Source organism: Silurus aristotelis (genome assembly GCF_946808225.1).
Source record: "Silurus aristotelis genome assembly, chromosome: 7".
Classification (NCBI taxonomy): Eukaryota; Metazoa; Chordata; class Actinopteri; order Siluriformes; family Siluridae; genus Silurus; species Silurus aristotelis.
In genome coordinates this window covers 26,561,465-26,586,242 of record NC_139580.1, presented here as the reverse complement: position 1 = coordinate 26,586,242, position 24,778 = coordinate 26,561,465, and the positions used below count along the sequence as shown (strand labels likewise).

At 39.7% G+C, this 24,778-nt stretch overlaps 1 protein-coding gene across 2 annotated transcripts in view; it reads right to left on the bottom strand.

The window, feature by feature from the left end:
• tead4 (TEA domain transcription factor 4) overlaps nucleotides 1–24,778 on the bottom strand; it is a 45,607-nt gene that overhangs the window by 6,127 nt on the left and 14,702 nt on the right. For both annotated transcript variants that reach the window (XM_083546466.1, XM_083546467.1), the window contains exons 3-9: nucleotides 8,115–8,179; nucleotides 4,648–4,710; nucleotides 3,341–3,475; nucleotides 3,126–3,169; nucleotides 2,993–3,051; nucleotides 2,779–2,909; nucleotides 2,528–2,701 (exon numbers count right to left, since the gene is read on the bottom strand). In XM_083546466.1, the coding sequence (XP_083402592.1) occupies nucleotides 2,528–2,701; nucleotides 2,779–2,909; nucleotides 2,993–3,051; nucleotides 3,126–3,169; nucleotides 3,341–3,475; nucleotides 4,648–4,710; nucleotides 8,115–8,179 (671 nt within the window). The remainder of the gene's footprint in view (nucleotides 1–2,527; nucleotides 2,702–2,778; nucleotides 2,910–2,992; nucleotides 3,052–3,125; nucleotides 3,170–3,340; nucleotides 3,476–4,647; nucleotides 4,711–8,114; nucleotides 8,180–24,778) is intronic.

Genomic DNA, 24,778 nt, shown 5'->3' with positions numbered 1-24,778 from the left:
AGGGTGACCTGTACGATGGTCGGGCAACGGCAAACCCTGTTCTCATCTTAGCCCTTAAATAAGCACACTCAAGGCAGGTTCACCTTTTCCCCTCTAGCTCCCTGCCTCCTAATGCCCCATTATAATCCCCCTGACACCTTTCTCCTCCCCGCACCGCTCTTCCATCTCTATTCCTTGCGCTCGGTTATTCCCTCATTTATCTTCATTTGTGAGCCAAACCCGTGCGCTCTCCCTTTCTGCGAGGGAATTCATCCAATTACAATCAACATCCCGCAACGTTCGAAATTGCGTTACGCTGCCCAGCTCCCTGTGTAACAATTTAGCACGGCCGACTCAAATCCGATTGCGGCGGCACTTCAAAAGCGCAAGGTGATCCGTTAGGACATGGCCGCGGGGCGCAGTGCGAGACAGTGGCCATAGCCGGTGTGCAAATTTAATCTAGAATGCCATAGCTTTGGAGTACCGCAGGAGGCCTGTCAGTGCTGTCATGGCAACCAGGGCACGTGGACGCCCAAGTCATGACCCATACTTATGAGTTTATAGAACAGCTCTCATTGGTTTAAATTTCTCAGAGACCATGTTGTGGACAAAGCTTCAAATTGGACTAGGTTAAAGTGACAAATTATGGTGTCAGTGGGTATTGGAGAGCTAAAGTGCTTTTTCAGTCTAATCTTTGCTATAGGACCAGACTTTGGCTACATATTTGTAGTGTACACGTAGTCTTTTTGGATATCCACTGTTTTTTTGCATATCTATTTGGCCAGTAATGTAGTATCTGTCTGTCTATCTGTCTATCTGGGTTTCTGTTAATTGTCCTAAGTTGGTACGGGCTCTTGATAAAATTTTGGGCTTTCTTCCACAGCCAGGCAGGTTTGCATCTGTTGCACAAGATTTAAACTTCTGTATAAGAGCTCGCAATGTCTCTTGGAATGTTAAGTTTTTTGGAAATCTTATAACCAAGGCCCTTCAGGTGTGATACACTAATCTTCTCTCTCAGCTTTTGTAGAAGCTCCTTTGTCTTTCCAATGATTGCAACTCACCTTGAATACCTTCACAGGTGGGGTTTATACACTAAAGTAGTGGTCCCAACCTTTTTTGCACCACGTACTGGATTATGTCAGACAATATAAGTACAAATACAACAAATTAAAATAATACAACCGGCATAAAAACTGATCTTTTCTAAATATAATAATAAACGTGAATCCATTGTGTTGTTGTTTGTTCATTTTGCTAGCTTGTTTGAATTTAGCGGTAATGTATTATGTGTTACCGGCCGGAGCAGCCATTTTAAGAAGGTAGAGGATGGAGGTAAGACATGTGACCGAGGCATCATGACATGCATTAAGAGTGAGTCATAGAGAGATGTGGCGGAGAGAATCCGGTAATTTTCCAAAATAAAACATCATTCAAAATCAGATAATAAATAAAATGGAAATAATGTAAGTTATGTATTCTTTCTGACCGGTGTTGGTCGGCAGCCCGGGGGTTGGGGACCACTGCACTAAAGTATATGGACAAAAGTTTGTGGACACCAAACCTAAGATTGCTATGTGCCTTTCTACATTTAATCTCTATTTTCAATTATAAAAACTTTACTCTTCTGGGAAGATGTTTCACTAGATTTTGGAGTGTGATTGAAGAGATTTGGGCTCATTCATCACAAGGGTGTTACTAGAGACTAAAGTCATGTACTGATGTTCTGTAGGTGAGGTGAGGAGGTCTGGAGTGCACTCAGCATTCACAGACATCAACAAGGTTGAAGTCAGTGTTCTATAGAAAGAGATCTTCCACTCCAACCCAGGTTTGGGTCTCCTAGTTCAAGTGAAGGGAAAATGTCATGCTACTGCATCCAAAGACATCCTATACATTTTGTGTGTCTCCGACCTTGAGGTAAAAGTTTGTGGAAGAACCACATATGACTGGAAAAGTAAGGTGTCCCAATACTTGTCTATATAGTGTATATACATAATGGCTAAATTCTTGGCATCCTCATATCTATCTATCTATCTATCTATCTATCTATCTATCTATCTATCTATCTATCTATCTATCTATCTATCTATCTATCTATCTATCTATCTATCTATCTATCTATCTATCTATCTATCTATCTCGGCTTGAAGGTTCTATAAATAGGCGGGTGCGTGTGTTGTAGGATGGTGTAACAGTGAGAGGGACAGGTGGCCAAGCTCAGATTTCCCCACCAAAAAAGTAGAACCTGTCACTCTCCCCGAGCCAAGGCCCTAGAGATCTACAACATCCCACCCTCCCTCCCTTTGTGCCCTCTGGACAACTGTCAGCTTGGCCAAGTGTAAAGAAAACACTTCAACACTACTGCACAACCATTCCTAAACAAGCTCTCATGTGTTTGACATCACTATATCCACTATATGTCTCTCAGAGGTAGTTTCGCTAATGTCTGATATTTCACAGTCTTTCTTTTCACGCACTCTGTAAGTCCGATAACCTGATAAGCAGCAGCGATGGAAGGCCGAATCATCAGCACGTTAACGTAAAGTCTTACCCAGAACTTGACGAGGAAGAACGCGTTCGCTGGTCCTTTCTCAAACAGCTCCTTTAGACCTCCTTTCTTCTCTGGGAATTTGTCGTAGATCTGCCGGATGTCTACCGCCTCCAAATAAGGGTCGGAGTATGCTGGGTTTGACTGACCAATGTGCACAAACAAGTGCTTGTTGAACTGCAGAACAAAGCGCAACGTGAGAATCTAATCTTTTAAAACATTACAAAATTAGTTCAATAAAATGACAGACTGACATTCTCTGGGTCTTGTGGTTGCTCCAGAAAGGCTGAGAACTCCAACATTCGAAGTTTAGAGCTAGCTATACTTCTGCCCTGCCAAGAGGGGGCACTAGGGGACATAGACAGACCAGATGCACTCTCATACCCTGGAATTTGGGAAAAAACAAAGCAATGTAGAACCAGCTGTTTGACTGTATTTTATGTTTTATTAAGATTAAGACAGACAGACCTGTGATAGATGGACCTGTTGCTTGCATGACGTAGTTCTGTTGCGAAAATGGCTTGATGCTGTATCATAGACGTTGTATTACTTTTTGTTCATATTGGACTTTAGTATGATGACTATGAAAAAGCATACTTACTCTTCATTAGGTGCTGGTTGGCCTGGGAGTGCTCCATGCCAAAACTACAAGAAGACAACAGTTAGGTGATCATGGTACATTCATGGAATATTCAACTCATAAACGTCAGCATGACATATAGTCCACTTCTCAAACTCCTCCACCATGTTCCATTAAAATGAGCTTTAAACATTTGGTTTAAAGATGTAATCAGAAATCAGCTTCCATGAACTCACCCCACCGGCAGTTGGATACGCCGGCCGCGAGAGGCTCTGCAAGGCCATTTTGTTCTGGAAGGCAGTAGGTGAGATGATCTGTGCTGATGACATGTTGGCCATGCTTTGGAGGGCCTTGTCTTTGGCTGCCTGGTCCTTTTAAAGAAACAAAGTAGACAATAGTGACATTACCATGGCATTAGACGTCTATCACTACAACCTATCAAACAAAAGTAGTCGGGATCAGTGTCAAATACTGGCCTTCACCCAGACAGCATGAAGTCTTAATTTAGATACGAATGTAAGCAAAAACCTCCTGATTTAATTAAAACTCTATATAGACTCTATACAAAAACTTGTAGCTGTTTAAAATCATAAACTAGCTGTGTAAAAATTGAGATCATGTTTTTAGTTCTTTTTTGTTTATTTTTGGAATTGCATTATACATGGGCTCAGCCTCAATATAATTAAAACCAACACTTGTTTAAAACCAATTGTTTGTAAAATTTGCAGGAGCACAAAATAGTATGTTTGCGAGAGTTTCCCGTCCTGAATGAAGTGGTACTAATACTGCTGTGAACCTTTCAGAGTCAGGAATTTAAACTTTATGCTCCTGCCAGACTGCAGCTCGTGTTGACAAGCTGCCTGTTACTTCTGGAGGTCAAACTACCAGCTCAAAGCTCCAGCATTATGAAACCTCAGACCAGCCTGGAAAACATCAAGTGGAAAAACACAGTCTCTGAACTAGCTGCTCCTGATCCTGATCCCCAGCTACAGCTATGTGTGAACCTCTACGCGTAAAAATCTCAATTAATTAATTATAATGCCAGAAGATTAAACCTGAATCATCAAAGTTTTCGGTGGTGACGTGAGTGCAGGTTTGTCAATCGAGCAGGATTTTAAAATGAGCTGGTTTCAGAGCTGTAACACAACAAGTCCTTGAAACGCTACAAGCCATGCATTCTTCTGTATAAACCATGTATGGTACAACCAAAACCCTCAGTACGGGCATGTGTGTGTGTCTGTCACTGTTTCAGAAATGTATTTAAAAGGCCTGACAGTGGTAGCCTTGTGACCAGCTTGGGGCTTTGACAGCTGGACTATGATGGCTGATGGCCAGTGGGAGTGTGAGCAAACTATACTGTGCAATAAATGACATGAAAGCATGAGACGAAAGATAGAAACTGTAGGAGGGTGAACTTGACCCTTGTGTACTTAGAGGTCAGGGACTGATCAAATGTCACAGCATGGACGAAGCATATAAGCACAGCTGATGTGAAGAGCTAGTGAGAATGTGTTAATGGGTGCATCCATATCAGAGGAGCTACCTTTAGTTTCACCTGTATCTCCCGTGCCTTCCTTCGTGCCAGTACTTGAATATGACTGGACACCTGTAAAAAAGACATGAAATATAATATCTTATTAATGGCCAAACAAGGTGGAGGTGAAGAAGATACCGAAGGATGTTATGAATGCAATCCACAAACAAAAGCATTGGCTTAATACTATGCTATATAATTGTAATTATCAAATCCAGCTATGCCCCTGTTATTAATTAATATATATATATATATATATATATATATATATATATATATATATATATATATATATATATATATATTTATATATATATATATATATATATATATATATATATATATATATATATATATATATATATATATACAGTGAGGAAAATAAGTATTTGAACACCCTGCTATTTTGCAAGTTCTCCCACTTAGAAATCATGGAGGGGTCTGAAATTGTCATCGTAGGTGCATGTCCACTGTGAGAGACGTAATCTAAAAATAAAAATCCAGAAATCACAATGTATGATTTTTTAACTATTTATTTGTATGATGCAGCTGCAAATAAGTATTTGAACACCTGAGAAAGTCAATGTTAATATTTGGTACAGGAACCTTTGTTTGCAATTACAGAGGTCAAACGTTTCCTGTAGTTTTTCACCAGGTTTGCACACACTGCAGGAGGAATTTTGGTCCACTCCTCCACACAGATCTTCTCTAGATCAGTCAGGTTTCTGGCCTGTCACTGAGAAACACGGAGTTTGAGCTCCCTCCAAAGATTCTCTATTGGGTTTAGGTCTGGAGACTGGCTAGGCCATGCCAGAACCTTGATATGCTTCTTACAGAGCCACTCCTTGGTTATCCTGGCTGTGTGCTTCGGGTCATTGTCATGTTGGAAGACCCAGCCTCGATCCATCTTCAATGCTCTAACTGAGGGAAGGAGGTTGTTCCCCAAAATCTCGCAATACATGGCCCCGGTCATCCTCTCCTTAATACAGTGCAGTCGCCCTGTCCCTTGTGTAGAAATACACCCCCAAAGCATGATGCTACCACCCCCATGCTTCACAGTAGGGATGGTGTTCTTGGGATGGTACTCATCATTCTTCTTCCTCCAAACACGTTTAGTGGAATTATGACCCAAAAGTTCTATTTTGGTCTCATCTGACCACATGACTTTCTCCCATGACTCCTCTGGATCATCCAAATGGTCATTGGCAAACTTAAGACGTGCCTGGACATGTGCTGGTTTAAGCAGGGGAACCCTCCGTGCCATGCATGATTTCAAACCATGACGTCTTAGTGTATTACCAACAGTAACCTTGGAAATGGTGGTCCCAGCTCTTTTCAGGTCATTGACCAGCTCCTCCCGTGTAGTTCTGGGCTGATTTCTTACCTTCCTTAGGATCATTGAGACCCCACGAGGTGAGATCCTGCATGGAGCCCCAGTCCGAGGGAGATTGACAGTCATGTTTAGCTTCTTCCATTTTCTAATGATTGCTCCAACAGTGGACCTTTTTTCACCAAGCTGCTTGGCAATTTCCCCGTAGCCCTTTCCAGCCTTGTGGAGGTGTACAATTTTGTCTCTAGTGTCTTTGGACAGCTCTTTGGTCTTGGTTATGTTAGTAATTGGAGTCTTACTGATTGTATGGGGTGGACAGGTGTCTTTATGCAGCTAACGACCTCAAACAGGTGCATCTAATTTAGGATAATAAATGTAGTGGAGGTGGACATTTTAAAGGCAGACTAACAGGTCTTTGAGGGTCAGAATTCTAGCTGATAGACAGGTGTTCAAATACTTATTTGCAGCTGTATCATACAAATAAATAGTTTATAACTATTTTAAACTATTAAAATAGGATTTTTTTTTTAGATTATGTCTCTCACAGTGGACATGCACCTACGAAGACAATTTCAGACCCCTTCATGATTTCTAAGTGGGAGAACTTGCAAAATAGCAGAGTGTTCAAATACTTATTTTCCTCACTGTATATATATATATATTGCAAAGCAATGTGGCCCAATTCTCTCCAAATTATATCCTATACCTTTATCATCATTTTTTAAACCCAGTGGTGTAAAGTATTGGAGTAAATGTACTTCGTTTCTATTGTTTAGTTTTTACTTATTTTTTGGCTACTTTTTAGTTTTACTGACTATCAAAGATATATGCAACTTTTAATTTCTACTCAATGACTTTTTTTTTCAATACAGTATATGTACTTTTTTTTTTTAAATTTTTTATAATTTTTTAATTTTATTTGACAAGTCAGTCAGTCATCTTTGAATATATGGTTTTACCTCTAAACCTAAATCTAAAATGATTAACTTCCATTTTATTTGTCTATTAAATTCGAATGTTTTTTCACTTACATGTGTCTTGGTGTTGAGTACTAGTGCATCTTTAAACCTACGTTCAATGTGAGTCAGATACTTGGTGACTTTTAATTGGTAATTGAGTAAGTTTGCAGTAAGGTATCTATCCTTTTACTCAAGTACGATTTTCAGGTACTCTCTACACATCTGTTGAAACCACACTTTGGTTTTAAAAACATCCAGAAATGAAGATCATAGTGACTTAAAAAATGGGCTCTTGTTTGCTCTGAATGGCACAAGACAGTTATTGGAGTTCATTTTCTCATACAAACAAGCTAAATAAAAAACTCAGGAAGGGGAAGATGTTCCACTAGATTTTGAGTGTACTTGTAAGTTAGTAATGCCATTCAAGTCCACTCTAGATCTACAACTTCAAACCATGTAAACCATATCTCCATGGAGCTCACTTTGTGCACAGGGGCATTGTCATGCTGGTGTTTTTTTTTCTCCTACTTCAAGTGAGGAGAAAATTTCATGCTAACACATCCAAAGTACAATTACAAATACAATTGTGTGCCTCCAAGTTTGTGGTAACAGCTGACAATAGACCATGTTTATTACTTGCTTTGTTCACCCTGATGTTATCCCAGATTTGATGAATAGGTGTCTGATCTCCATTTTCCAGGAGCACCACCTTTCCCTGGACTCAAATTCTAGCATTCCCATATCCATCCTTCAAAATCTCTCTGTAAAGCTTAAGCCTTATGTATGTTGCCAATTGTGGACGAGATGGTGCAATATTGAAGGCCGGAAGGGGTACTATCAGATTCCAAGGCCCTAACTTTGGCCAGCATGGCCCTGATTGTGAGAATAAGGCTGGTTATGGCTCTAACAAGCCGGGCTATGTGAGGTGCTGAAGAGCGAGCCCGTTATTTTATCCAGCAGCATCTGTGTGCGAGTCCTCAGGCATAAATCACATAACTGGGCTCGATTTCAGCACAGAGGCCCACAGGGGCCTAATAATCACACGCTCACTACACTGTGAGCTGCCAGTCTAATTAAGTTCCGATATGTTTTTTTTTTTTTCCTTTTCATTTTATCCAGATCTGTGCGGTCTAAGATTATAGGCTGACATCACGCCCGCACGAGTATTTTACTGAGGACTTTCTCACCTGTTTCCTCGTCCGCGTCTTTCCCGTTCGCAGTTTGATGTAGCGCGCTATCAGCTCATTCCGTCCTAGCGATAGAAACACAAATCCGAATATCAAAATCTAGCTGAGCAAACAATAAAAAAAAACACATTATACAGTACAGTACAGATGTTAGACGTGTATCAGGCAGTGATGATAAATAGAAGGTTAGAAACAGATGTAAAATAGAATTAAATGTGAAAATTAAAAATGCTTCTGGAGGAAAAAAAAAAAACCATACAATATAATAATACATATAAAATATTGGTCACAAATTTTTGGTCACTTTTTAAATAATAAAAGTATAGTAATAATAATTATATATAAATCAATTGTTTTCAATGCACCGGGATACAAATACCAACTTGTATCCAATGCACACTTTTTTATATCGATGCATCACATCGTTAAATTTTATGCTGATGTAACAATCTGTGAATCTTCATATCCCTATAGTATACAGTATCTCACAAAAGTAAGTACACCCCTCACATTTCAGCCACCATTTAAGTATATCTTCTTAAGGGACAATACTTGTATGAAACTTAGATTTAGTGTAGTGTACTCAATGTGCACCTTGTATACGGTATGGATTTATTGTCCCTAAAAAATTATTCATTTCTGTAAATATTGTAGCACTTGGTCATTAAAAAGTCTACAACGTTAACGCATCTACTGTAGATTTGATCGCTGTATTCTTCTCTTCCTTGCACAAACGCTGCAGCTTTCTCAAATTATGAGGGGTTCTCCTGTATACAGCCCTCACCATGTCATTGCACTGGTTTTCTGTGGAGAAAAAAGCGTTCCGAAGAACTTTTTCTGAAACAATTTCTCGATTTAGATTTGTTTTTTAGGTCATTTTTATTTATTTTTTTCAGCTCTCAAACAGAGATCTGCAGTCTTACTGCTGTAATAGAGGTGTATTTGGATCCATTATTCCTTCAAGCACCGGTCCCAGTCCCTCAGCATGATGCTGCCTCCACCATACTTCACTTACAAAAGTATGCTGTTCTTCAAGTGCCTTGTTTTTCTTCCATATATATATCATACGATTTGATTTGATTCAAGTAAGCTCTTAAAACCTACTTTTTCAGGATAGCTTCCAGGTGATTTATTTGTATTTTTTTATGCTAAGAAAGCACTTTCAAAGGCACTATATAAAATAAAGTTTAATATTATTATTATTATTAACTTTTTGTTGAAATTCTTTAATAAATTCTGATCGGAAAAATTCCACTTGTGATTGAACTTTCAGCAACAAGATTCTTTACATACTTTGTAAGCTCTTAGCAGGACACGTCTTCACCAGTCTGATGAAACCATGAAGAAGTCAAGAACTTCCTTGCGATAAAGCTTATGATTATTTGGAGTTAATCAGAATCACAGCATTGACGGCAAGAGCATGAGCATTGGTTCTTTCTGTTTCGTTTTTTTCTAAATATATTTCGAATTGTTTTAAAATTGAATATTTTTGGTTGCTTTATTACATATAAAATTCTCTGACATCACTAATATCGGGTAAAAAAATGTTTTGCCGACATTTATATCCGTCGTTCGTATTTGATGTTTGAATGTTCATAAAATGAAGTACGTTCGAATGTTCCTGACTTAAATAGTTTGTTGCAAATATTTTTGTATACAATTACATACAAGGATTTATGGTATATATACGAGTGAACAGAAAGATATAAGTATATAGTGTAAAATTGGATCTTGGGCAACTGTTTATGTTAGTGCGAGTGAGTGAAAAGGGAAAGAAATGACTGTGTACGTGTGGGCATATGTGCGAGACAAAGAATGACACCTAGAGCAGCAAGTTGTTCTAAAGCAACCCTGGCTCAGGGAATCTGGATAGCAGCTGGTGTGTGTGTCAATGTTTATGGAATATGCCTTTACTCCTGCCATTAATCATCAGGGCTTGTTCTCTCAGCTGCTCTCCGGTTACCATCCACGGCGAATCGCCGCACTAGTCATGTGCCAAAGAGCTTCTAAAACCACTTCACCGACCCACGGAACTCCTTAACCCGCCCGCATACCTTGTATGAGTACTTTATAGGAGAAAACAGAGCTGTGAGATGACCTTGTGAGTGTCTTCAAGAGCTTGAAAAGAAATTTAACAGCTGATACAAAGTGCCTACTTCAGCTAATTAGACACCAGCTTTACTATTTCTTTTGGAAAAGTAATAGCAAACAGGATTTGGCGAGAATAGGCAAGGGGGAGAACAGTTTTAAAAGGAAACTCCTAGCTTATAGTGCTGACAGCACAGGGGAGAGTGAGGCAAACGATGGCAGAGAAGACGAGAGGCTCGAAGCTGAGCATTGCCAGGCGATTAAACAAAAATATTTGGATCCAAATGCTAAAATTTCTTAGATCTTCAATGGCTTCCATTAGTGCTAGCATCTTTTGGATTTCTGTCTCAAGTTCAGTTTATCAATGATGCATAACGTAAGCGATTGACTTGGCCAATGATCACCTAGATGTTTTAGTACTAGATTTCAGGTCAGTGTCCTGTTTTCGGGTTGAAGCAATGAGGTAGAGTTCATCCTGATGTTTGCCATTACAGACTGGATGACCACTGTATTTTACAGATTATGAGGTTTGGATCATAAGATGTTCCTTTTCTTCTTCATACTTTATTTAGCCCAAAATGCAAATACACTTATCCCACCAAATCCTTGATTCTCTGTTGCTTTTATACAAATTTACCTTGATCTGCCCAAGCCTTCATGTTTGAATACCTCTTACTTGAGTCCATTATTCTGGCACAATCAGCTTGTATCCCTTTTAAAAATCTTAGTGTGGTGTTGCTTCTCACCATATAACAAGACCCAGTGTTTTTCTCTCTCTGATCGGTAACTAATATATCATTGGTGCACTTCTTCACTATCCAGGCCCTTGGTTTACTAAAAAATTAAAACCGACAGACTCGAAATACTTCATACACGTATGGTCAGCTCAAGAACGATTATCAGTCTTCTTGTTCTTAAACAATACAACGTTTTTGAGAAAAGAAATCATGGTCTGGAGCTATCTTGGGAGAAAAAAATCTATACATCCATTCATTTTCTATACTGTTTATCCTACACATGGTCATAGGGGGCCTGGAGACCATCCTGGAGACTGAAGGTGGGGGGAGACACCCTGAAAAGGGTGGAGTGATGCTTTCTTCTAAGTGAACTATTGGACAAGCAAGTTCCATTAGCATAATGGGCACCTTCAATTCATGCTGCTGAAAATTTGCCATTTGGATCTTAAGAGTGAGTGTATGTCTTCAAATTGCACCTTCTAAAGTATTATTGTAATATATATTGCACTTTTGCACTCACATAATTTATATATTTATATTAGATTTATTTATATACATTGGTATTTGCACTTCTGGTTTAATGCTACATCTGTAACTGCATTTCATTGGCCCTGTACTTGTACTCTGCACAATGACAATAAAGTTTAATCTAATCTAATCAAATCTAATCTATGTGGCTAAACCCGGCATTTCTGATATGATATACAAACCTATAATCTTCTCTGATCTCACAGATGAGACTGTGCCCAGGTCAAACCTGTGTACAGTGAGGGATCTCGAGCGCTATGTGAAAGTCACTGCCAGCTGGCCTGACTTTGACCAGCTTTGGGGAACTTCATTAAGGGCTTCGCTGTAACCCTAATCTTAGGATAGCTGGGTAAGTAAATGTAGACAAGAGACTGGTATTGTTATAAATGCTATTCGATATGCACTCTTAGGGACACATCCAAAGATTAAAAAGTATACACTGATTAGGCATAACATTGACATTATAACATTATGAGCAGTGAAGTGAATAACAGATTATTGGTGGGATATATTAAGCAGCAAGTAAACATTTTGTCCTTAAAGTCGATTTGTTGAAAGCAGGAAAAATTGGGAAGGGGTAAGGATTAGAGCGAGTTTGACAAGGGTCAAATTGTCATGGCTAGACGTCAGAGCATCTCCAAAATTGCAGCAGTGGTCAGTATCTATCAAAAGTGGTCCAAGGAAGGAACATTGGTGAACCAGTGACAGGATCATGAGTGGCTAAGGCTTATTGATGCACGTGGAGAAAGAAGGCTGGTTATTAACCCATAGCCTATATTAGTTCCTAAAGAATAAAAGGGAATATAAGAACTTTGACTTTTGCAGAACATTTTTAAAGCCTACTGTACATGCATGAGATCATATCACAAAATCACGACTTTGCTGGCAAACAGCAAGAAAATTAATGAGAAGACTCTTTAAGTTTAGAAGGAAATTGGAAAAAACTAAGATGTAACTGGGTGGAAAGTTTTAGAGTAGATTTCCAAACATAAAATAATGAAAATAATAAGAATCTAGAATAAATACGAGAAAGAAAGAAAGAAAGAAAGAAAGAAAGAAAGAAAGAAAGAAAGAAAGAAAGAAAGAAAGAAAGAAAGAAAGAAAGAAAGAAAGAAAGAAAGAAAGAGCAAATGTCAGGGCCAGACTGTTTCACAACTGTGTGTGTGTGTGTGTGTGTGTGTATAATGTTTTCTGGGCCAGAGCCAAAAAGCAGTCTAGAGAGCAATAGTGGAAGAGTGGACAGCCGCAGATACCTAAACACACACACACACACACACACACACACACACACACACACACACACACACACACCCCATCCTGTCCTGTCCTCTGTTCAGAGAGACAGAGGAGGTCATACAGGACAGAATTGATGTCATGCAAAGGAGCTCTCTCAAGGTCCCGTACCTCATAAATCTCTCTGACCCTTTGGACGCCCTATTTCTCTTTCTCTCTCTCTCACCCTTTTTCCTCTTCATCTCACTATCTCTCTTTCCAACTCTCTCTCATTGAACCCCCCTCCAGTCCCCTCCACCTCCCCTGCACATTCTTCTCATTCCTAAGCTCTGAGTTCTCTTCACACTGAGTCCTGCATCTGCTCTGAACGGAAGGAGGGATAGGGATCGACACACACACATGCACACATTCACATTCGCACAACACACACATGCACACGTGTAAACGCAACCACACGCAAATCAGAGCACGTAGTGTGGGAGCGAAGTGTGTCTGTGTCTGTGCACGTAAATGTGTGTATCCTTATTTTGTTTTTCACTTGCCCGCTGTGTCCTTGATGGACTTCAAATATAAAACACACTCGTAAAGTTAATGAATGAAATTCTGACAAAAACTAGCTAAGAGAGTTAGCAAAATTCTAATTAAGATCAAGCTGAAATCATCAGAATTGCTTCTTTTCTGTTTCGTTTCATCTAAATGCTCTTTTAAAGTAAACTATAAATGTGCTTTGTTGTTCTCTTTCTAACACTTGTTTGGTATCTCACTATGGGAATGCCCCAGGCATGACCGATTGCGAAAGCACCAGTGTCACCATGTCTGCCGATTATCGCTTCCCTGTATATAAACTGCAGGCACCTGTTCATTCGTCATTCTTGCTCGCTTTCTCATGAAAGATTACGGAAGCTGTCCTCAGCAAAACCTTGGAGTTATTGATAAACCGTTTACAGACGAATCTGCAAGGCATTGCTCTAAATGCAATATTCCTTTTTGTTTGTTGAGTGACCACACCTAGTGTTGTAAACTAAAGTTTTAAGGTGAGTTTTCAGCTTTAAACATGGCCACCCCGCTAGAGTGCGCCGGTGGGATGTGGATCACCACCAGAGATTTACACAGTCTCTGCATCTCCTGTCTGGTCACTAAATAAGCTCAGGCAATGCTATCCAACCCCGATAGCTGCCCTCAATTTGCGATTTTCTTGACTAAAATTCCACAGTCCACAGTCTTCAAACTCCTGGGGAGATATGATGAATGGTATGTTGCCCATCCTTCCCCCGCTGTTCGAAAACTCTTTAGCGGGAAAAGGAAGATGCCGATGCCGAGATGCTGTCGACCATCCTCAATGACAAGGAACAAGACGACGAAGGTGCCATTCTTCCCCGAAATCAGTCCTGTACATTAAGTGCACAGGATGAGAGCTCACCCTCCCCTGTACAGGGAGATGTGAACCTGCTGGAGGTCTGTTGAGGGCCTTGACTAAGTTGTCCATTGACTGGCCTACCCAACCAGCAGGAAAAGGTGCTGACAGAGACCTCTATGACAGAAAAAGGTTTCTGTCACACCTCCCCCGGCGAGACAATGTATTCCAGCCATCTCCATCTGTGTGTCCAAGATGAGGGGGTTTTGAAGCTTCTCAAGGTTGGACATAAAGGGAATTGAGGATTCAGGAATGGCGGATTTTTCCCTTGGTAGAGACAGCCATAGCGAAACATTTCTGTTTTCCAAAAGATTTACAGATCTTCTGCACTGGCAATTCGCACTTTGAGCACAATGTCTCTCTTAACAGCCTATCGTGACAACCTTTTTGAAAATGGGCTGTCAACTGGACTCCGGTTCTCCCAACCCAGTGCTCTGGGAGGAGATATGGAGCCATTTAAAGCTCCTGACACATGAGCTTAGCCGTTGTGAGTGAGAGGTCGCTGTGGCTGGGCTTGTCCTAACTCTCAGAGAAAGCTAAAGTAGAGTTTTTGGACACAGCCATTGATCCAAAAGCTCTGTTTGGGACTACTGTTACAGAAATGCAGTAGCAGTGCGATCTGCAAAAAAAGGGTAGGAGAGGCATTTAAGGCTTGTCTCCCCAGAAGCCAACAGCTAAGCCTTATCTAAGCCAGTCGATTCTTAGACCCTCAGGAATAGGAGGTCAGCCTTCCCATCCTGTTCTGCCACAACAGCCAGCAGGTGCAGATAAATCCCGGGTTCATAAAACCAAAATCGCCATACACTATTCAGCTGACCTCGAGAGTAGCAAAAAGAGGTGGCCTACCTCAAACTCATAGCTTCAAAGAGGGTTTGGACACAGCACTCAAGAGTTTCTCTGTCCTATCCCCTTAGAATGTTCCTCATGCAGACCCTACAGTGTGCGGGAGTGTAGCCCATGTTAGTGTAGCCACTAGTTTACCAGAAAAAAACCCTCCCTCCGCTGTTAGTCGATACTACAACACTACTTATGAGAGAGAAGGGGAATGGCCCTCTCACTTTTCAGGTACAGAACTGGTGTGCATGCCAGTTACCTGAATTTTAGCCACCATAGACAGGGGTTACAGACTCCAGTTCGCCACAAAATTTACTGTGTTCAATCGAGTGGTAATTTCAGTGGCACAGAGAAAGGCACCTCGGTTTCTGGAAGGTTTCCTCCTTACTGGAAAAAGGAGTGATAAGAATAATTCGGACAGAAGAATGGCAACAGGGCTTTTACTCCCATTATTTTGTGATTCCCAAGAAAGGGGGAGGCTTCATCCAATCCTCCATAGATCTTCAAGACACACATAGCTTTTCCTGCGCACAGGAAATATCTGAGATTCGCATTTCAGAACACAGCATATGAGTATGTGAAATTCTCTTCGGCCTATACCTGGCTTCGAGGGAATTCAGCAAGTGAGTGGAAGGAGCTCTAACTACGTTGAGGAATTTTGGGAATATTGGAATATTAGGTAAGATATTGTTGTTGACTTCAACTTGTTGCGCTGAACGATTTCTATGCCTGGTTTGAGGTGCAGAACAACGTGGAGGCAAGGAAGACCATTCCTCCTCCCAGTGACCAGGTGCTCTGTCTAACCATGACTGTATAGAGAAAACTCTATACAGAGTTAACCCACGGAAGTCTGCTGGACAAGACAATGTTCCTGGCAGAGTGCTCAGGGAATGTGCATAACAGCTAGCAGATGTCTTCATTGACATTCTCAACATCTCCCTGAGCAGCACCGTTGTTTCTACGTGCTCTACATCGTCCCCGTGCAGAAAAATTCCATAGTCTCCTGCCTCGATTACTATCATCCTGTCGCACTCTCACCCACCGTAATGCAGTGCTTTAAAAGATCTGTCATGAGGCACATCAAGACCCAGCTTCCACCCTCACTGGACCCCATGCAGTTTGCATATCGTCCAAACCGTTCCATGGACGATGTCATCTCCACAACCTACAAGCCCTCACCTACATGGACAATAAGGACACACGCGTATGAATGCTGTTCATAGACTTCATTTCAGCATTCAACACAATCATCCCTTAGCTACAAATTAAAAAGCTGAGCCTACTGGTTGTGAACATCTCCCTCTGCAACTGGATCCTGGACTTCCTAACTGAGAGACCTCAGTTAGTCCAGATTGGGAACAGCATCTCAGCACCTCCACACTGAGCACTGGGGCCCCTCAGGGCTGTGTGCTCAGTCCACTGCTGTTCACTCTGCTGATTCATGAAGGTGTAGCAATGCACAGCTCGAATCACATAATCAAGTTCACCGATGACACAACCGTGGTGGATCTCATCAGCAAGAATGACGAGTCAGCATACAGAGAGGAGGTTAACAGCCTTGTGTAGAGCCAACAACCTGTATCTGAACGTTGTCAAAAACCAAAGAGATGGATGTTGCCTTCAGGATAGCACACAGTGACCATTCTTCACTGATCGTTAATGAATCTTCCTTGGAGATCGTCAGAAGCACCAAATTTCTTGGTGTACATCTGGCAGAGAACTTTACCTGGTCACTAAACACCAGCTCATTCACCAAGAAAGCCCAACAGCGCCGCTACTTCCTGAGAAGGCTGAGAAAAGCACATCTGCTTCCCCCAATCCTTACCATGTTTTACAGAGGGACCATTGAGAGCATCCTGAGCAGCTGCATCACTGCCTGGTTTGGGAACTGCACCGTCTCGGATAGCAAGACGCTACAGAGGATAGTGAGAACAGCTGAGAAGATCATCAGAGTCTCTCTCCCCTCTATCATAGACATTTACACCACACACTGCATCTGCAACGCCAACAGCATTTTAGACATTCCCACACACTCCTCACACACACTCTTCACCCCTCAACCATCAGGAAAGAGTTTCCGAAGCATTCGGGCCTCACATCCAGACTGTGTAACAGTTTTTTCCTTCAAGCGATCAGGCTCCTCAACATATAGAAATTAACTCTACAAAACACACACACTCTCACTCAAATGTGTATTATTGAACTGTACAACCTGAACTCAACACACATTCAGTTCTCATATCAATCTATTCCACCACCTGTATTATATTTATATTATATTTATCTTTAATCATATCATACAGTTTACATGCGGTTTTGCACCTCTCGACTGCTGCTACTGCTGTTTTTGCACAACATTGTATTTATGTTTATTTATGTATTTACAAATACACTCTTGTTTATAGTCCTTTATTGCACATTACTGTATAATCATATGATACACTAAGTTTTACTGGTCGGCACAATTTAGTATTTTGTGTATTTGTCCCACACTGTCTTGTTGTGTTGTCGTGTTGTCTGTCTGCACTGTTTTTTGTCTGCAATGTTTGTACTCGGTCGCACACGATGCACTTTATGTGGCAAGGACACTTACTTTAGTCCTTAACTTTGCATTCTGTTATGTTTATGTTGTGTGATGTTGCTCTATGTTGTTTAATGTAGCACCAGGGTTCTGGAGAAATGTTGTGTAATTTCACTGTGTACTGTGTCAGCTATATATGGTAGAAATGACAAGTGTTGGGCAGTAACTTTTTGACAGTACTTTTGACAGTAACTAATACTGTAACACGTTACTTTTAAAAATAAAGTAACTTCGTTACCGTTACCGTATGGTGCGTTACCCGTTACTTTTTTAAATGAATTAATTTCGGCTGAAGTGTAGACTACAGTCTAACTTGCTTACAGCAGAGACGCATTTTAGGATTTGTGGATAAACCACTGTATACACAAAGAAGACGCACTGTGGGCATGTCTCCGTTTATTCAGGTCTGTACGGCAGTAATGGCGAGGCGAGGCGAGAGCAAGACGAGTTTCTCAAAGTGGAAATATGCTCAATATTTCACTTTAGTTGAATATAAAGACAAAAACTTTTAAGTCAAATGTAAGGTTGTCTTTCTGGTTTGAAGTTCGTATCTACTGCGATAAACACCAACCTCCAGGAACTCCATGCTAGAAGCTAGAAGCTAACCCAGTGTTCTGTTCTACATTGTTAATAGTTTTCATACTTCATCTGTGAAAGGAACATGTTTAAGAGCTCAACACAACAGCAGAAGCCACTTTAGTTTTTGATTGTGAATATATGTAGAGCCCTGCTAAATTAGGGTCTAATAATTATTTGGTTTTTATTTTCTTTTACAGAAAGAGTTAAAACTTGTTCATTTAAAAACTAAGAAAAAAACTGTTATTAAAAAAAAAAATGTTTAAAGAATAAGGTGTTTTCTGACTGACCTCTGAGGTCAGAGGTGAGAGGTGAGAGGGGGGGGGAAGTGAAGTGTGAGAGAGAAGGACGACACAAGGAGTCTGGGAAAAAGAAAAAGGTGCGGTGCAGGTGTAAAGTCTGACTACTGGGTTGTGGACTATATACAGGAACACTGAACAGATTAAAGACTGTTTAGAAAAATAATTGTGGATGAACTCTATGTAGAGAGTGTGAGTTTAAGAGTGACGGGACTCAGGTGCACGCGTTAATGTGAAGGACAAAGATGATTGAACCCGAATCGATTGAACGGATAATCCAAGTGTGTGCTTCGTGTACAAGTTTCACTGTTCCATTGGATTTCGTGAGTACTAGCAACTGCACACACTTTCACATGAGCTCCAACGTAGCGCGCCAACCAGAGACTTAAATCCCATCTGGGTACTATTTCTTTTGTGGGGTTTTCTTTTATTTTGTCTTCTTTACATTTGGTTCTGTTAATAAATGTTTGTTCATACAATATATTCTCAAGTTATGTCTGAGTGCTAGAAGAGAATGTCTACAAGAAACACTGAAGTCTGAAGCCAGAGGTTAATAACAGTATTTTGGGGTTACTTTGGTAGTAAACAAAAATACACCAAGAAAATGTAGATGTGCCTCTCATGTGTAAAATTACCCTAGACATAGTTTGAGCCAGTGAATCAGCGAGAGGGCTACATATATTATTCAGCTTGTTTTGTTATTTATTTCAGAAATCCTTGTGATGTTTTAAGTTTGTGCTGCTCTGACTTTAATAAAATAGTGTTTAAAAATGACTTTGTGTTTAAGTCAGTTTTGTGTTTGAACATTAAAGAAGGTTCTTTAAAAAAGTAACTAAAAAGTAACTTTTAACAGTAACGCATTACTTTTTGGTGTAAGTAATCAACAAAGTAACTAAGTTACTTTTTGAATGAAGTAACGAGTAACTGTAACTAGTTACTATTTTTTAGTAATGAAAATGGAAATGACAATTAAAAGCTTCTTGACTTGAAATGGCAGGTGCCTGCGGTTGATATACATGGAGGTGGGATTTCCTGATTGCTGCAGCGATTGGGCCGCCGTGTTTAGCAGACATAGTGACACTGGTGCTTTCACAATCGGTCACGCCTGGTGCGTTCCCATAGTGAGATACCTGTCATCAGAGAACCGGGGTTACTATAGTAACCTAAAATGTCCTGAAAAAAGTATTGGGACACCTGACTTTTCCAACCATAAGTAGTTCTTTCACAAAAATTGTTACCACAAAGATGTATGTATCCAGCATGACAATGCCCCTGTGCACAAAGTCAGCTCCACATAGATGTGCTTTACATAGGTTGGAGTAGAAGATATTTAGCTATAGAGCTTTAAAGCCTAAAACATTTTTGGGATGAATTGGAACACTGACTGCACCCCAGGCCTCCTCCTTTTAAGAGCAAATAGGGAGTTAAATATTGAATGTTCTAAAAACCCATAAGAATCTTATGGTAAGGTGTCCACATACTAACCTACTCTTTCTTTCTTGTTTGCTTGCTCGCTATCATTCTTTACACAAATGTGATTTTGTGTGTAAAAAATTTATGAGGTGTCACAAATGCCACTTTGATCAAAGATTTACAGTTATGGCCCACAATAAGCAACTTTTCTATGAAAAAAACATCACTCCCAGAAGTCCTATTCAGATTGGACTGGTTTTCTACGAGGTAATGTGGTAAAGAAATGATTACTGGAGTATCTCATAGATTTGTTATATATATATATATATATATATATATATATATATATATATATATATATATATATATATATATATATATATATATATATATATTTTTTTTTTTTTTTTTTTTTTTTTAAACTCTGTCCAAATGTAAATTATTACATTTACCTTCTGTTAAATGACCAATAGAAAGAACCACCATGGTGATATACTGTGTAATGCATCCAAACTGACATATTTGAACAGGTTTCTATTGTGTCCTGTGGGGAAGAAAAGGACTTGCTCCAGGAGGTGTTCTCTTTCCTAACATCTCCTGCCGTACCAGAGTTGTCTAAATAGGCATGTGTTGTCTAAATATAAAATGTCAAGCAATAAAATATAAACGATTAAAAGGGCATGTCAGAGTAGGGGTGCTTGGCATCGCTCATGTCCCTGGCACACTTGCAATCATGTCATGATCATGTAACCTAATAATGAGCTTCTTATGGTCCGGATCATCAGCTCTCTAGAAACACCTAGTCCTTGGTTTTTGAGACAGATGCATGTTCTTTTAGTTTCTGTGCAACATAAGTGCCAAAATCACATCAGAATTGGACAGTGAATGAATGGAAGAAAGTTCTGTGTAGTCCAAATTCAACAGAAGAACTTCTGTAAAATGGAGAACAGGAGAAAAGATGTTAGCAAACTGCCTCACCCCCACAGTCAAACATGAAGGTGGAAGGTTGGAGACTTATTTCAGGTCAAAGAAAAACAACAAACATTTCTACCATTTCATATTTCAACACAATGTAATTCCGTCTGGACTGTGGCTCATTAAAACCGACATCACCGTACAACAAGACAATGACCCGAATCATAGATCCAAGTTCTGTAGGCATTAATTTAGAGAGCAAACAGTTGGCTGGAGTCTTATCTATCATGGAACGTCCTGCCCAGTCACTGCATGCAAATCCTGTTGAACTGCACTGGGATGAACTGGATCACAAGTTCATAAAGAGATGTCCAACAATTGGAGAACACCTCCGCATGCCAGGAGTGTGTAAAGCTATGTAAAAAATGAAAAGTACATCTATACATTTATATATTTGTTTGTTTAAAGTAAATTCCTACCAGGTTTGTTGCATATAAGCCAAACATGTCTGTGTCGCTCATAACGATAAAACACAACTTGCCTAATAATACTGTAACAATCAAAGGATCATAAAAGGATCATAGATAAAACCGTCAACAGCGTCCAATGAGATTTATCTCCTATTGATTCAAATGAATTCACACAGGAGTTGTTTTAGGACATAATGGCCACAATTATTTTTGCACAATATTACAACCGCTGTCATGGATCAAAATTAGAAAGCTTTTACAGAAAAAAACAAAAAATATATGTTTTTATACTATTTTAAATAAAATCATCTCAAATTCTTCTGATATTCTTGTAATAGTACAAATATCTGAACTGAAATCAGATTTGTTGTCAACACCATTGAATCTATTAGCAAAATCTGCATTTCTTTTAGCATATTCAAGCCCAGTATATATAAATATATGAATATTTATATGTATATGAATATATAATATATTCTAAAGTAAACTCGTACCTGACGCACAATACTGTTGCACGCTCACACTGTATTTACATCACTGATCTGTCATCTGCCCTATTTAATACTCATAATGTCTATATTGTCTCACATTGTACTGTATTGTCTTGTATAGTCTGTTTTGTCTTGTCTTGTCTGTTGTCATGTATAGTGTTATTTATGTCAGTACATTTGAGAGTCACAAACAGCTGGAAACAAATTCCTTGTGTGTGTCAACACACTTGGCCAATAATCTTGATTCTGATGAAATAAAGCTGCAGACACGTGAGCATAAAACTCATATGTGCTTTTTAAAACATCCCATTCCACATTTATCCTGTTAGAATGACCTCCAATCTTCTAGAAGGATATTCCACTAGATTTCCAAATGTGTTCTTTTTGAGATTTGTGTTTAAGTAATGTAGGGTGAGGAGGCTTTGGGGTGCAATTCATCCCAAAGGTGTTCAGTAGGATTGAGGTCAGAACTCAAGATCTTCAACAACAACCCATGTGAACCAAATCTTCATAGATTCATAGATCTTCAATTCTGAAACAGGTTTGTGTCTCCTAGTTTAAGCGAATGAAAAAAGTAATGCTACAACATCCAAAGGCATCCTACACAATTGTGTGCTTTCAACTTCATTGTAAAAGTTTGGGTACATCTGGAAAAGCTGGGTGTCCCAATACTTTTGTCCATATATCTATTTTGTCATGGTTGTGCTTCAATGCAGCTCGGTGTTTAATGTTAGCATTGCCGAAGTGTAATTTATTCACTTCATACTGTATTTAAACCATTATATATGCAATCATTTACATTTCTAAGGCTATAGATGACTGCAGGGAGATTAATATTCATTCACTGTTGATTCCAACATTCTGTTTGTTTCATCTACGACTCTGTACTTATATAAGAGAGATGCCTGAATGTTCTGAAACAGTCAGAGAAATACAGGAAATCCAGATTAGTTTAATATTTATTCCAATGATCTTTTCCTTAAAAAAAAAAAAAAAAAAAAACACTTCACAGCCACAATGTTGCGTGCCAGGGGGATACAGAATTGCTCAGAACCGGACATTGTTGTGATATGAAAACTTTGAAAGATAGAGGTCAGAGCATCACATAAAAAAAGGAGCTCTGGTACTTCTAGAAGTCTTACATCTTTGCAATTTGTTGCTTCTGTAAAAAAAAAAAAAAAAAAAAAAAAAAACATCAAAGCAAAACCCATGTGTCCAGACAGACAGGAAAGCAGACAGCAGGCAGTGAGGGTGACGGCCAGGGAGGCAAACAGATAAACAATCCAGCTGCCAGACAGACAGACAGAGTGAGAGACGGGCGACTGAGCCGAGGCTTTTCACAGAAGCTCCTCTGTCTTTCCCTGAAGACTCTCTGAAATCACATGTACAATGAAAGGTCAGGAAGAAGGCTAAGTTTACGCTCGGGGTACCGACTGGCTCGAGTTATCAGCTGTATACCACCGACGAGAAGTGTGTGTGTGTGTGTGTGTGTGTGTGTGTGTGTGTGTGTGTGTGTGTGTGTGTGTGTGTGTGTGTGTGTGTGTGTGTGTGTGTGTGTGTGTGTGTTAGAGTATGAAAGGCAGAAAGAGACTCAGTAACATTTAAGACTGCATTTTGCTGAACCAGCAAAAATTCTGTCTTATAATGGAGAGATAGAGAAAGAGAGAGGGATAGAGAGAAAGATAGTAAAAGGCAGATATCTTATTAGAACCCATATTTACTCCCAAATGAATCTCTCACTCAAGCGTTAAAGTTGGAGTCTAGGTGAGGGTTGGGAAGCTTTTTCCACCGCTCTCTCTCTCTCTCTCTCTCTCTCTCTCTCTCTATTTCTTTCTTTCTTTCTCTGACCCTCTCACATATCAGACACCTAATTAGCGCCGGGGCAATTGTGAAAAAAGTAAAACCTTTAAAAATTATCTTTCAGGAATGTTGCGTATTTTAAATGTCCATCTTTTTTTCGCCAATGAATCATGTGAATTTGTCCTTTCTTTTATCCCCCTGGTTGATTTTTTTTTTCCCCGCACAGCTATGTGACAGGTAAAGAGGTGGAAAAAAGGCCCATTATTGACTCGGGGGTGATGGGAAAACTGAGTGCGCGAGAGCTGAGTGAGAGATCCGGGTGAAAAACATTACAGCGCAGCAGTCGTGGAAGCTGTGAAATGTTTTCTTTGGCAAAGCCTGGCGATTTTAGCTCGCCGCATCTCACAGCGGTAGTTGTATCGTTTAACGAGGGAATAACTGCAACGAGTGATGAGAGTATAGGCCGGTGGGCATTCGAAGAACGGTGGGAAAATGACACACATGTTTAAGAAAAAGGGCCAAGACGGTTACAAAAAAAATCCTTTCCCAGCTGATGGAGCAGCCGAGGAATGCAGTCGGGTTTATTGATTTTTTTATAGCTTGTATGCCAGCTGCTTCTCTGGAAGAAGGAGGAGAAGTGGTGCACATTGTGGGAAACGTGGCCATGCGGTAATGTTGCGTTCCGCACCGCACAATGCACTTAGTCATTAGCTGAAATTGTTTTATTCGCAGCCAATTAATGCTGTCAACGAAGCTCTGTTTGGATGCTGTGTCAGCTAGACCAAATTCTGAATTAAATCTTTAGTTTCTGTGGGTTTTTCTCAGAAAGCAGAACAATAAGACTTCACATGAAGCCCTTCAGCTCGAGTCACCGAGCTCCAGACGATAAAAAACAACTGTAGAAATGTGACAAGGTTGTGGTTCTTCACGTTTTTACTCTCCTGATATATCGATTTACATTTTACATATAAGTCTCGGACTTATTTTTGGTATGTTTTTTTTTGTTTGTTTCTTTCTGAATGGCTACACATTGTTATATTTGAACCTGGTGCAATTGAATGCTGTAAATGCAGACTCTGAAACAGAGACCTATTCTGGTGTGAATGATTGCGTTTATATTTTTTGACATGTTAGTTGTTTAATTGTACTTTTATATTTTAAATTTAATTGTGAAATCTCACATGTCATTTGGTGAATTTTTACTGCATCCTTGAGTACATTAAATTAATAAATAAATATTGTTGTTATTATTATTATTTACAGTTTACTTTTACTTATTCAGTTA